We start from the raw sequence: 15,344 nt of genomic DNA on the forward strand, positions 1-15,344 counted from the left end.
TATTGACTGGGCTTTAATTTCGTTATTTTCGCTGATTGGTAAAATCCGCGAAATTATATCTACGTGAACATATAAAATAACAATAAAACTCATTGTTTCCTTGACAAGTTTATGAAATATTCTCAAAACATTTAAATAGTGAAATTAAACTTGAATGTCAGTGAAAATAAATCTTTTTTTTTTTGTTATAAAGACACGTGAAATATGTCATTCAGCCTATTAATGGAAATGTGAACCACAAAATACACGATGAATTTAATGAAAACAACTACACTGCCATTAAACTCAGTTCCGTTAAGAATTAACTACTTTAATACAGACCTATTTTGAAAGGTTGTTCGTGGATTCTTATCTTGGGGATACGTCATCAAAACCGTGACAAAATAAGGCAGCGCAACCACAACCGTGATCGCTGAGGGCATAATTCAATACGATATACGGACACAAACTGACTCAGCTTCTCACAACGAGGTCATCGGATCTACATATTATTTCAGCCTCGTCCGGTCAGAATGCACGATCCCTCTCTTAAGTAGGTTTACTTATTTTGTCACTGTATTTCAAGCTATAGTTTATTTTTGCAAATACAAACAACGCGTAACGTCTTTTAGTGTCTGCTTACCAGCGTCGACTACTCGGATCCTGCAACTTCAAACTACCGTGAGCCAATTCGAAATACCCCCCCCCCCCGGCTAAGCCGTTGTGCACATATACCTTGAGACCCCAATCACACCATCCTTCAATACGACAGACACAAGACTTGTAGTTTTGAACCGGATTGGCGTGGTTGACCTTGAATTTATACACTACAACAGATTCTTCACATGCGTAAAAACATTAAATACTGTGACAGATAAAATAAGCGCATTATATCATTGAAAACTATTAGGAAAAACGTACAGCGATGTTCAAAGTTTTAACAAGCAGCCGCCCTCCCTCGCCGATTTTCGAAACCGGATTATCGGCCGACAGAGGGCCCACACTTCGCGAAGAGGGCATAACACACAACTCAGTTTAACTAAAAATATCGTAGCTGGTAAATAAGAACTTAATTATTTTTTGTATTCACCAAGATTCTATGTGCTACAGAATTGACATTTATTTGTGGAATGTGGGAATATATACGAACATTGTAACAAATAGTGCTCGTAACCTTAATACTGTGTTGTTGTTGTTGCTGCTTTAATGTCCGATAACTGTATTTACATTAAGATACTGATAATAAATATATGAAATAAATAATAAATAAATGCCATGCTTCTTATTTACATTGAATTGACAGCACATATATATGTAGTTGCACGTTGAACAAAGCAACTGCGCGCGCACTTTGAATAAATAGTACGTACTACTAATTGAGAGTGCATGCGCAGATACTTAGTCGTTATTTTCACGAGCCAGGGTATATCATTGTGGAATATCGAACAAAAAATAATTGTAAATTCACAGTTATACTGCCCTCTTTATGAATGCAGCTATATACCAAATGCCACGGATGGTACTAATATTACGTAATATTATACAAAAACACAACATAAAGGAGCTTACGCGTATGTATTATTCATGGAGGTAGAAAACTACCTCCATAGTATTATTGTACATATCATAGTATACATGCGCAGTCCTGTTATATATGCACCAAGAGTAGAACTACACAACTGTACAAAACTCGTTAATTAAGTTTGAAGCTAGATTGCACCGATTCGGAACTGTTTTGCATGATCAGAACGCCATTTAATTTGATCCACGGTTGAACGCATAGAAAGTGATTCGTAAAAAAATAAATAAAATAAAAAATACAAACAAGTCTGACGTTATTTCGCCCTCCATGAAAAACATGTGACTATTATGAACTAGAGATAATTTGGCAAGTCCGAAGATTCAAGTATATACTGATGAATAAACATGTCCTTTAAATAATTAAATATCACCAGCACAGTCACCACAGGGTCCAGTGCTAGTTCAGTGGTTAAGTCTCGGTAAAGTTCAATAGTAAATATTTACACGTTCGTTTGTATTTCCCCGGATGTAACATTCATATTCGAGGCAGACTCGTTGCTGTCCGCCGAGGCCGCGGCCACAGCCGCACCACTACCATCACCGTGACTGCCACGATGTCGGTTAAGCTCACTACTCCGTCGTCGCTCAACCGCGTCTTTCGTGTTTTTGATGAATTTGTAAACCAGGTAGACGGGAGTGAAGTTCAAGTTGCCCATGACGTAATCGCTGTCGTTCTCGTCTTTGATGCTACGGGCTCCCTTATGGCAGTCAGCATAGGACTGCTCCTCTGCGAAATAAAACGAGATTAAAAGGTTAATCGTTACCGCCACGTGATTGATTGCGTCATCTTACCGCAATGAAATAAAAGATGACCGTCGACCTCAGGCTACCTGGAAACAATTTAGGAACTGAAATTCTGAGAGGAGACTAAAACTAGAAAACTTTAAAAAACTATCTATTATCACCACTGAGTTTCAGTTTCCACTCTTATTCAAGCTAATTTTAAGATCTTAAGGATGCTGTACACCTTTTTTTGCTTTGAAACCCAAAATTCTACTTTTTTGTATTTTTCAATGCTGGACTACAAGGAGCAAACACTCAGTAGGAAAAAAAGTGAATTGAATGTTTTTATAGGGTGTAAAAATCAATTTTTGTTAATTAAAAACAAAAGCACATGTCATTGTTTTGAAAGCTATGTTTTAATTAATCAGCCAAAGACATAATAGACAGATAATTTGCATAATAGTCACCACCCATAGCAAATATAAACAGTCTCTTGCATTCAGTACAAGCTCAGACTAGTAATACCATAGACCTTAGAAAACAAGGTCTATGGTAATACAAGTACATTTTTGTATTAGTAGTCCGAGGTACAAGTTACACGCACTCCATTTACGATCGTCCACAAATTTAATTTCGTTGAATTTCTCGCTCTTCAAGCAGTCGAGTATGAAACCGTCTTGGGGTCGACTATGACAGTGACGAAAGAAAACGAATGCAAGGAAATTTGGAGAAGAACGTCGACAGTATGTAAAGCGATTATTATAAAAATTTAATCATGGAAGGTACCTTCCACAATTTAATTGATCAGACCATGGAGGTTTAAACAGAAGGTAGAAAATTTGAGCACATGGCAGACTTAGTTTTCGTGACCAAATTACGTGTCATGGACTCCGTCCACAATGAGTCGGAAGTGAAACACTTGGGCCCGGACTTGGCTACACCATGGCTACACGTAAAGCCCGAGACAAGCAGCTGTAAAAGCGTGTGTGTAAGCATCCTTGTTTTACCTGTTTTATTTTTCTTTATCTTCACATTCTCAATAAATAATTTGACGGATCCAATGAAGTTAGATTTGTTATACATGATATAGAAAGTGAACTGAATGTTAGATACCGGCAGTAGTCCCCGCCAGCAGTTGTTCCGGTACTATGTATTACGCATTGAAGATGGAAAAAGAATCATCACACTAATTTTGTCAACAGTTTTGGGAACTAAAAAACGGAAAACACGATTTATGGCGAACAGGTTATTTTTACAAATCAACAAAATAATAACGGAGCAAACAAACTGAAAATTCATCGCCCGATCGACAGACAACTTTAAACCTAAGCGATCGCATCTCCCGATTCAGTTCAGCACTCGCTGTGACTTCTATCCCCCCCATTGCCATTCAAATCAGATAATACAGATCTTCGTCGAGACATCTCGCAAAACAAAAATCTTGGAACGAAAACTACATATAGTTGACTCTGGTGGTGCGTTCAGCCACGGTTACTGTATTAGTTCAGCAGCTGAGCAAGAGAATGACCTTCCATGGAGGGCAATGTATGGTAATGATCTTCCAGAAAAGGAGTGTCTCCTCCCACAACGTATTAATGAATATGTAAATCATGATTCACGGCAACTGCAGGCCTTTGATCTCGAATTTTAGTGGACGCATTATACTAATTGTTTGCACAGACACTCTTCGATATGTTCCCTCCCAAGCCGCGCTGGGATTTTTCTATTTTCCTATTTGTTTCGAAATTACGTTCTAATTTCTGAATACCGGAAAGAACCAGATCGCATTGTCTTTTCAAGATAGCTAAATTATTATTTATTCTCCAACTATTATGTCGATATATATCTCAATTAACGCGGAATGGTGGTGAGCGTCGTCTGAAAAACTGTTTTGTTGCCAATGTTCCACTAAATTTGTTTATTCATTGGTTCAATTATTTTTTACCGAAAATGGCTTTCTGTGTTTACACAGAGATCACGTGACTATACACGTCCATACACACACTATCTTGTTGATTTCATATCCAGTGTGAAATAAGCTTTCCATCAATATATAGCTTTGTGTGGTTCAGTAAATATTTTATATGAAAATATCAGTTTAGGAAATCAATACCAAAAACGTGTACAGCATCCTTAAGAGGGCCATTGACTTGTTACCAGACCATCAAGTAAAACAGCTTGATTTGGGCATATGCACGAGTCCCGTGTACATGTAAGTATTTTCTGACTGGGCTCTAACTCTATACCGTTTAGTCCAGGCATTCGCAAAGGTGTTATATGTGTGGCAGCGCCCTCTGCGGATATACCGTAGTACAGATAAGCTGATGCGCCCAATCTTGTTCTAGATTACGTCATCAACTTAAAAGGTAGCGAGAAGGGAAATTTTCACTTTTTTCTTGATTTTTCAAAAATAGATAAAACGGTTACTTTAGACCTTGATACATCACCCCAGGTTTACAAAAGATCGAAATTGCGAAATAACGTTGCTCAAATTAGTGTTTTAAAACACTAGCAGAAAAGACTACAACTGCCGTTTCATGGATATTTGCATAGTGTTTATCTTTGGAAGGAATTAAATGATAACATCTTATCTGTATACTCTGTTGTTGACGATTCTGATAAAACGGGTGATAAGCTTCCAGTTGCAAACAATGCGTGTTTATCTAACGTCCATTGTCAGCATTATTGTCAGTCGAGACTTCGTCGGAGAAACATGGTCACACAGTACTCATTTCGCCCAACCTTCCGCTTTTACATCGACCGCTTATCGCTTAATTTCCGACCACGCGGTCTTGTCCAACCGGAAACCGACCGCATTTTAACCGCGTTTTTTTTTTCGCTCGCTCGCTCATTGAAAACATTGACCGCTCGCCCAAACACTGAAAACTGGCACATGGGTGGTCGAAATGGTGGTTTTGATAGTAAAGTGTGAACATACAACTAGTATTAACTATTATTACATTCTGAACGACACTTAAAATCTAATAGCTGTATTACACTTGTATCGTGAAAGCAACTGAACTGGGACTTCTTGTTACGTGTTTTGGGTGCTTGTTCTAGATGTAATATTTTTATTTTTATGAGACAGTTACGTGAAAAAAATCCTAGGTAACTGCTTTTGACAGAGCAGAGAAACGAGGAAATGTTAGTGGTTAATTCCAAAAATAACGATATCGAATCCACGTCTGATAAAATTTGACATTCAATTTTTAAAATTAAGTCACGATCATTGAATGAGCTCGGTCTATACCGTATACGTACCGCAAAAGTGTTCCCACAAAAATCATTTTCGACTAAAAACGGCCACATGCCCTGAAAAAATCGAACAGAGCTTGACATGTATGAATAATTTATTGGGCTTAAATGAAAAACGTGTCAAATTTAGTTATAGCCATAACTATTTGGTGGCCAGTCGATGAACAATTCAAAGTCCTTCAGGGCTGAAAATCATCGACGCTACTCTGGTTTACTTTATTTCACAACTTGCAGAGAAAACTGATTCGCGTGAGCTCTAATGTATCTTAGCCTAGTATTTTCTTTTTGAACTAAGGTCAAATTCCATCAGTTTGTCAAAATATATGTTTTTCAGCGAATAATTTTGAAGCCTGTCACAGCACAAACAACTATGTGAATCGACGCCGGTGATTGGATTGTACGACGACCCTTCAATTAGCGTCAAATATGCTTTGTTACAACATCATTGATTGGCTGAGAGTCACCTGATCGCAGCACGAACTGGGTCACAGAACCATATTTGTCCGTATTATCAACAGGACTTCGCAAAATAACCTCACCCACATTTTCAATCATTTTTAACGCGGAAGTTGCCAACAAATGTAAAAAACATCGTGAATTTCATGGATTCGAATAAAATAAAGCAAGCGATTGATAAGGATGATTATTAATATTTTCCCCGATGCTCTTCGAATTTTTATTTTTTTTATTTCAAGGTAAGAAATGGCTAGCTGAAGTTGCATCGTCTTCAATGCGGTTGTTTCACCGCGAACAACTCTAGCTCTGTTTTGGGCATGGTTTAGTTTTGCGATGTAAAATAAAATATATATTAAAATAATAATACTTGATTAATTATTCGGGGTTTCAGCCCACAAATTACGGACATGATCTCCATGAATTACGGTCAATGTTTGTCTTCTCTCGGCTGATTGTCACGGTGTTGATCGGCGCCCTTCCTAAACTCAGTATGGAGAAACCAACGGGGATCGACATTCCAAACAAACAATCGAAATTATCAACGAAAGACGAGATTTTTCTAGATATTTACAAACATACTGTCATGACAAACATATGTAAAATTAACAAATACACAAAGAGGTTTAATATTAGGTTTTATTTTAGGCTTAGAAATATTTTCTTTCACTCAGCCCATGCATGTAACTGCCATTTAGCTTTACGGTCCTTCAGCATCGGGAGGAAAACAACAATAATTATACAAAACACATTGCGAAGACTCAATAATCAGGAAAGAAACCCCAGACAACCCTGTCGTACTTGTGTTGAAATACATTTTGTATTTCACGTCAGAATATTGTTTAAAATAAAATATTCAGTCCAAGCCAAATCGAGGTCAAAGGGTCAGGTTGCGTGCATATAATTATATATAGTTAAAACAAAAAGTATTTGAACTTTTGTCAGCTGTTCAACATCTATAAAAACCAGAAAGACAATTACAAGACAATTACAAGACAATGTGAACCTCGGAAATTATTCTGTTAGTCCGAATTTTAAATGCGCGCGAGCGAGCAGGTGGGCGGTGATATTTCGGGGTTTGCGCGGTCGAAAACAAAGCGGAAATTGTCCGGTCGAATTCAACAAGCGGTCGCAAAAGCGAGAGAAAAGGGTGATTGGAAAGCGGAAGCGGGCGGGAGGTTGTGCGAAAGGAGTACTGTAACTTTGCACAACTTTCTTTTAAATCGTTTTATTTTCCAAGTCTATATTCTATTTTACTAATACATTTTTTTTCTAACGCAATGGCGAAGAAAAGAAAGAAAGCGTTGACAGACGAGGCAAAGAAAAATCTGCCACTCAGTGTCGCACTCTGACACAGCAATTTGTTTTCAAACATCGGCCATTTTGTTTCACCATGAAAACCGTTTTATTAGATGTCTTATCTGAGACACTTGAAGGATTAGCTTGTTTGTAAACTGTCAGCGTGTACAGTGGGACAGTAATGTTTGTCAGAGGATTATCCCTCCTTGTTCGTTTGCATAACATTGGAAAACCCGAACGTTCCTGGAGTACGGACTCAAATGCCAGCAGTTTTCTTCATTTTTCGCGCTCGAGCTTGAAATTATTCATTATCTGACACTCTTTATGAGTTCTATGATATCAGTGGTTAATATGTTTGTCCATTTTTAGTGTATATTTATAATAATGCAGCAAATCTACAGTGTTTTATTAACCAAAACTGTTTTTCGCGTTTTTCTCGAGTTGAAGTTTTGATCGAGAACGACTCATTGGGACCGCCGCCAAATCAAGTGCGTTCGGACTAGGACATTCATACTCGCAGTTATCGTTCAAAAGATAATGATGGTGCGAAATATGTCTGGGTTTTTAAAGAAAATGCTTTGTCACAGAATAATAGTCTGTTAAAGGTGCCAAGTATGAAATAATTTGGGGACAAAAAAACAAACCTGCATAGAAATCGGAATAATAGGTCTTTTGATTATCGGAGACGCATTTCAATGGACTTGATTACGGACAATGCATAACTTAAATTTCACCAGGAAATTCCGCAGTGTGCTCTCGCAATCGCGTACTTAGTCATTTTTACAAGGTTCGCCATTGTTGATGTCACGTGATAATTATGTAAACAATGTCTGTCCAGTTTGTGCGAACTTGCACCTCTATACTTAGTCTTTTGATATATATAACCTAAATTACTGTTCTGAACGAGACAACAGACAGAGAATGTTTTATTTAAAAACGTCACAAAACCTTCTCGCTACCTTAAGTCATCAGACTCGTTACGTTACTTCACGGTAACGCATTTACACTATAAGCTGCCAAAACTTTGTTTATGAATGTCTGTTTTTTCAAATTTAAATATTAATACGAGCAACATAGTAGTAAAAATGTAATGGAGGGAATATTTTAGTGACCGGAACTTCTTCCTGGAGGGACTGTGCTAGAATTAACAAGACGGCGGATTTGATGACGTATGATGAAAAAAATCACGTGACACAGACTAACTTACGTAATATCGGCTGCACTTCGTCAACGCGTCGGGTGTCTGCAATTTGTTCTCCCTCTGGTTCTTTAATGTCGATAGGTGTGGCCACTGCACACACGGGTTGTTGCTGTAATGCTGTCCTGAGCTGCACGTTGCCTATCTTTATCGGTAGGTGCATGGTTATATTCTTGTAATGCATGCCCGATATGAAAACTGTAAACTGTAAAAACAAGCGCATTGTAAGTGCAACTCCGAAATATAATTTCAAATTTAGAACTTTTTAATTTACTAAATACGTAAAAATAGCAATGTATATATTTTAGGGACTGAAGCTGGGGGTATTAGAACACGACTCGACACACTAGTACACTTTGTGACTGTTTTTGTCAAAAGACTGTCCGGAATTCTCAAAGATACAAAAAGATTTCCGATCAGGATTGTTGCCAAGAGTACATCACTGAAACTGAAATATTTTGCATATAATGAGTTATGTATAAAATGACATGTTTTTAGATGACTTTATTAGACTAAGTATTTGTCCTTCCAATTTTGACGAAGAGATCACAAACAAGTCACACCAATTTGCTTCTATTTTTCTTCGGGTCTACATAATTTACCGCATATTCCAAATCGCAGCGTTCCATAAATATATACATGTTCAGTGTTCGCGTGATAAATGCAGTTTACAATCTTTATATTTACTCCGCATGTCACCCGCATCGAATTGTGACACAAATTGTACGATTTGCAATTACATTGACCTTTGTTGACCCCTGACGAGACACTAACCTCTACGTCATAGGAAATGTCAATAATCCTACAGTGTCTGAGCTGTGAGGGCGGTAGAGCTGGGATCTCAAGTATTTCATTGTCCCATTTATCTGAACTCCGCGGCGGAATGGCCTCTCCTCGTATCATGATTATTTCTTCGGTTGGCGTTCTTGATTTCAACTTCGCACGGAACGTTACACTCTGTGGGAATGAAGAAGATATTTTTCGTACAAGACAACAAATTCGATTATACAAAGATTCTTTGTCATTTTTTTCAAAGTTTTCAATCCATACACATGTATCTAATAATAAAGTGTGGCGATGACGTCATTGTAAAGGTACCCATCCCCTTGCAATTGTAAGATGGACAATTTTAAAGTGAAACTTTCAGCCCATTGAACAATAATAGTTTCCGTCTTTGTGTTTGATAGATAATCGTATCCGTGCAATTATAGTACATTTCTGGACTGGTGGGAAGGTTTTATAAGTGAGCTCATAAGCTTACAAGGGTGTTTCATATACTCTCGGTGTCTGTTTGACTACGGTCGAATTCACATACCTGTCTCAGCGTCGCTGTCGTCATTTCCATTTTCCGGTTGCTCATGTTGTTGATCTCGGCAGATATTAAAATGTTTTCTCCCGCGCAATACGAGGTCCTGTCCGTCTGCACTTCGACAGTGATGGGCCCCGTGCGAAAACACAGGCAGCAAAGTGATTTTGAAGAAACTCGACTTACAGGGTACTGAAAGTATCGATAATATACAAGTATTATGATATATGATTAACAATAGTATTGAACTTGGGATCACATCTATGTTCAAAAATATCAAAACGATTATGCATTCAAACTACTTCCATAAACGGAAACGACACATATTGCCTGCAAACGAAAGTTCACTACGCAGGCATGTCAATTTCGATTAGTGTCATAGGCACTTTAAGAGCAGAGGACTGACGAGCGGTTGATGACATAAAAACCATAATTAAATTAATTTAATAAAAAAATAATGCAGCTGCAAATACTAAACTAGTACTATTTACGTCACCGGAGACTCGACTCCGACTGTTACATAAACACTCATTTTGGAACACATCAACCAAGGATCAGGGGTTCAGTTATGAATTGAAAACGGGGTTATTATATAATCGTGAAATTTGAAACATAATCGTGTCAATATTGGAGAACAAAACTCTTCAAATCTGCTGTTCTGGGCACGATGCCAATTAAATAACATCTTAGTGTTGATGTCGTGCATGACTGAGTTGTTTTGCCTTTGTACAGTACAAATATTTGTGAGTGTCCTGTGTTGGATCAATAAACTATTCAATCTGTTATTTTGTTTCTCATACAGCCCCCTTTTGGTACTAAGGGCAATATCCTTAGAGATGCTGAATAGATATATAACTTTTGAACGCATCCCTGTGATAGTAAAAATTACAATTACACTTACCAATGCGTCTTCGTCTAAGTTGATGTCATACGGCTCCCCTAAGATGGAAAAGGCCCTTTTAGTCGTATGGTCAAATTTCCAAGGTTTGTGTATGGTAGCCTTCATGTAGTACCTCACAAACCCAAACTTGCCTTCGTATGAGCAGGGGAGTGGTTTATCCGGAATACGATATTCGAATGGAAACGAGTGGATACCGGCAGGTAGAACGGGATTGTCGTTGTCTCTATGGTCATTTTCTCCTGCAAAGATAAAGTGGACAGACAGTGTCAATGTTATGTCGAAAAAAGTAGCGCGATATTTTTAGACGATGACTAAGCCATGCATGACACAGTCCCAGTTAGTTATCAAATTTAAGATATACAGTTACTAGTATGTTTATAGTAATATAGTTGGAACATAAACATGTCAGATGTATGGATCCAGAAAATGATGTTTGATTGTGGTTTTTTTAATATTAAAATGATTGACATCTTGTATCTGATCGTCAAACGAGTACTTGTCAATATTGAGAAATATTGCTCTGGAGCATTAATTAAAACAAAATGGCCACCAGTCGGTCATTTTGAATATATCTATAACATGATGTAAAATGAATATATAAAATTTGAACATAATTAGTCAAAGCATATCAGAGATATGGCTCTAGAAGTGCATTCATTTGAACAAAATGCCCGCCAGTCAGCCATTTTGAATCCGATCTGAAAAATAAAATGACGTGCATCAGGAACCCACAATCTCTTATGTATGTACCAAGTTTGAACACAATCCATTCATAAACGCCAAGATCCAGTTCTGGAATGCCAGAAATGCTTGATTTTTGATGATTTTTTAGCACAAAAATGGCTGCCATTTGGCCATTTTGAATCAGATAGTCAAACCAATATATCTATGTCATGATGCATAATGAATATATAAAATTTGAAAGATAAAATGATGTGCATCAAGGTTCCATAATGTCCAACGTATGTATCAAGTTTAAATAAAATCCATCCATTAATGCTTGATTTTGATTTTTTAGCACAAAATGACCACCATTCGGCCATCTTGAATTAGATCGTAAAACAAATTGATGTGCATATGAATAATATTATGTATGATGTATTGTGATTGGTTCAGGCATGTCCAAGATACAGGTTCAGACGCACGCACGGACATACAAAGGTCCAAACATAAGTCCCGGACTGACGAGGTCTGTATGTCAGCCAAAATGGAGCAGACTGTACACATATCTTAATGGTGTTTTGATAATCCATGTTATAGTGCACGTGTCAATTTTTTTGTGTGATACAAAATGTACATACATGAGGTAAACTAGTAGAAAACACATGGTATTGAACTTGTAACCAGCATAGTGAACTATTCGAACATAAGTTAACTTCGAGCTTTTTGTTACAAATGTGGGCTTTGTCGCATATTACTCCATGTTTCCTTATAATATACCACATGGGTCGTAATTCTTTAATGTTTTGAATGTAGCCATCTCGTTGTGGACAGGAGAACCACGTGCACGAGACTTGTAAACCCTCCGTATAAATACTTCAATAGTTCCAATCCCCGCACAATCCCCACACAATTTTAAAAACGGGGTGGTCGTACTAACCTTTTCCGAACAGCGTTATTTTTTCTTCTATGTATGTCTCCATCGATCTGTGGTGGTAGCTCTGTGTTTTTCGGCGGTCGTGGGACTCACGGTCGTAACCTTCGACCCAGTTAACGATTGCCACACCATGGATTACGAGGTGGATTCCTGTAAAACAAAATGATGAATAAAATGTTTTCAGCGTGAGTCCAAAAGTTTGTAGGAATTCGTCCGATGTACTTAAGAGTCGCTGCAGTTCGCGATGGAACTTCACTGTACAAAATATTTGGTGCGTTTACTAAAATGACCACCAGCCCGAGATATTGATCCGCTAGATGGTGGCATATTTGACACGAAGACCGATTCATAATTGCGCCGGGGTTCCTGACCTTACACTGGTATAGAATGAAAATCTTCGTAATTACAAGTATATTTGTCCAATGTTCTATGTCATTTCTCAAGGTGGGTAATGACCAATAAAACTCAAAATAAAAAAGAAATAAAAGAAATGCTCCCCAAAATGGAAAATTCAAAAATCACTGTTATATTAACAAATCACAACACATTTTATAGGGAATAGCCGGCTCCCTTAAGATGGCAAATATGAGTTTCAATGCAGTTTGGTTTCCTAATTTAAAGCCGGTAAGTAAACATTTAGATAAACCCAAGGCAACAAATATTCATAGACAACGTTGGGATACCCCCTGGTCATCTGGCTTGTATCATCAGTCGTCACGCCGCGTCGTGTTCCACATGGGTTCTATCCGACGTATACGACGAGGGTAAAATCTATTGTCTGCATTGTCTACACGCGCAATTCTAGCGTGCGCTACGTGACGAATGTGGCGATTAAATAAACTACTAAAGTAACGCCTGTTACATTTTAAAGAAGGGGGCCTTCGTGTAATTCGGAATATTTATACTGAGTTACAATGCATAATTAATGAAACATGTCGTTTGCTCTTATTTTCCGGCATCAACCTGTCACTTCGCCGAAAGTGCGTGACGTCAACTATTATTAATCGCCCTTTAAATGAACCTCGTTCCAGGGTCTGATGTTGACAAGTCTATGCTTAGACTCTCTCGCTGACGTGTTCAGTGTGGTCAGAAAGTTGCAATGTGATGTGTGTGAATCGTGTCATGTCATAATTTACTGTTCTGTTAATTGTTACTACCCAAGTCACTCGATGACATGACACCGTGATGACACAGATAATGTAATTAATTTTGGTGATTCAAATGACACTTAGGTACACCGCTAAACTATATTTGCAATATAAGCAGTATGCACGAAGACGAGAATATTAAGTTTCTAACAATAGTGTCACTATTTTTCTCGCCTCGTCTTCAGCTCTGGCAACATCAATATTATGGTCATGACTACCATCCTTTGGACAGGCAACAAATCGAGATATTGCCCTAACAAACATGTGTTATTATATAAATATTCCCATAACGTTAAACCATTGCGCTCTCCTTGTTGCAGTCACGGGTGTGAGGTTTGGTCTGGCCGCGATGTACAGCGAATACCGATTTTGATTCCTTGAATCCAATTCAATCTCTCCAGGAATTGAACCTGGGCAACAATGAACTATGCCATCTTTATTAATGTGGAACCCATGTAATGTTTATGGTCGGCAAATTGTGTTTGTTAACCACTGTTCACTGTTTTAAATGCAGCAGCTACGGTATTCCCATTATAACCACCTTGTAAAGAACCGAGCAATTCGCAGATCCGGTTGTGATTGAATTATCATCATCTTAGGGTGATATGAGACCACCGAATCGCACGCGGGATTCTCTGTTCGATCGAAGATGGATTATATTAAAAAATACCGATGTGAAGCATTTTCTATCAAGTATGCATACCGGACAATTTGATTGCATTCTATATAACTGTTAAGTTCATCCAGGACTTTTTGAATTCATAGGACGACTATTTCACTCACGCGCTTTACGGCACTGTGTCCGAGCTAACTTCTAACACCGAACAGTTGGATACGCGCTTATTATGATCACTCAACAAGGCAGATTTACACACGACTCATTTGCATATTTGAATATGAATATGTTGAATACTGTTATCAAATGTACAGTAATGTTCAACTTTGAAGTCGCCTGGTTACTTTAATCTGAATGAATTAGATTCGTTAATTAGATTAAAATATTCATGATTTGCATTAGTGTGTAGTCTTCTCAAAGATGTCAAGGCATTATAATGTACAAAAAACGACTAAGTTTATAAACTTGCTTGGGGCTTTCTTTTCTATGGCTATCGCGGAAATATCAAATCCATTCAACCAGAAAAATATGGAAATGTTCACCAAGAAACAAGACAAATAGAGAGTTTAGGAAATTCCTTTGAGTGAAATTAGTGTTTTAATGTTTCTTCCCCAACTACATACGTAAGCAGAGTCTTCCTCCAGTTTCAGTGTATCACGTGCACAATTTCACTCCAGTAACACTGCCCTGCACAACTAAGTTCCCAATAAAATTGTACGATTTAGTCAGAAATTGTTAAATAGTTCCATTGTCACAAACTTGTTTTGAATGATCAAAGAATTGAGAAATACGTCTGGTAAAACTTAAAACAAAGCATGACGGGATTTATTGTAGTGAAGAAAAATAAATGGCCCATTATATTTTGATCAGTATATCTCGCGAACGCCAAAACTTTCACATTTTATTTTTGGTCAAAATACTTTTCTTTGTTAAATTCATGTTTGGATGAAAAAAAAGCAATTCCACCGGAGAAATATATCATTCGGCAAATCAGTCAGTTCGACACGTACAGCGTAGCGTACCAATTAAGAGAACTGCCTCGGACAAGAACACATATATATATATATATATATATATATATATATATACAATGTTCGCGTAGTCCCACTCTCTATGCGCCACTCCACTAAGGCATAATTAATGCTAGCCATATCTCCCTAATATGGTCATGGATTTGATTGGTCAAGTGAAAATGCCGTCATAACATTGTCAATTATCTGAGAATGTTATTACTAAGAATTCCCCGCGCACAGAATTTGAACTGGTCAAGAACATAGGATATTCTATC

The 15,344-nt window shown here is 37.7% G+C and overlaps 1 protein-coding gene across 1 annotated transcript in view; it reads right to left on the reverse strand.

Annotated features, from left to right (window-relative positions):
- Positions 1-760: 760 nt before the first annotated feature.
- The window catches only part of LOC102809926 (arrestin domain-containing protein 3-like), a 30,237-nt gene continuing 15,653 nt past the window's right edge, over positions 761-15,344 (reverse strand). The window contains exons 2-7 of the mRNA XM_006811624.3: positions 12,296-12,442; positions 10,696-10,934; positions 9,804-9,986; positions 9,263-9,445; positions 8,498-8,693; positions 761-2,287 (exon numbers count right to left, since the gene is read on the reverse strand). Coding sequence (XP_006811687.3) covers positions 2,001-2,287; positions 8,498-8,693; positions 9,263-9,445; positions 9,804-9,986; positions 10,696-10,934; positions 12,296-12,442 — 1,235 coding nt within the window. The 3' untranslated portion in view covers positions 761-2,000. The remainder of the gene's footprint in view (positions 2,288-8,497; positions 8,694-9,262; positions 9,446-9,803; positions 9,987-10,695; positions 10,935-12,295; positions 12,443-15,344) is intronic.

The sequence above is a fragment of the Saccoglossus kowalevskii genome, chromosome 13 (genome assembly GCF_978046115.1).
Source record: "Saccoglossus kowalevskii chromosome 13, keSacKowa6.1, whole genome shotgun sequence".
Classification (NCBI taxonomy): domain Eukaryota; kingdom Metazoa; phylum Hemichordata; class Enteropneusta; family Harrimaniidae; genus Saccoglossus; species Saccoglossus kowalevskii.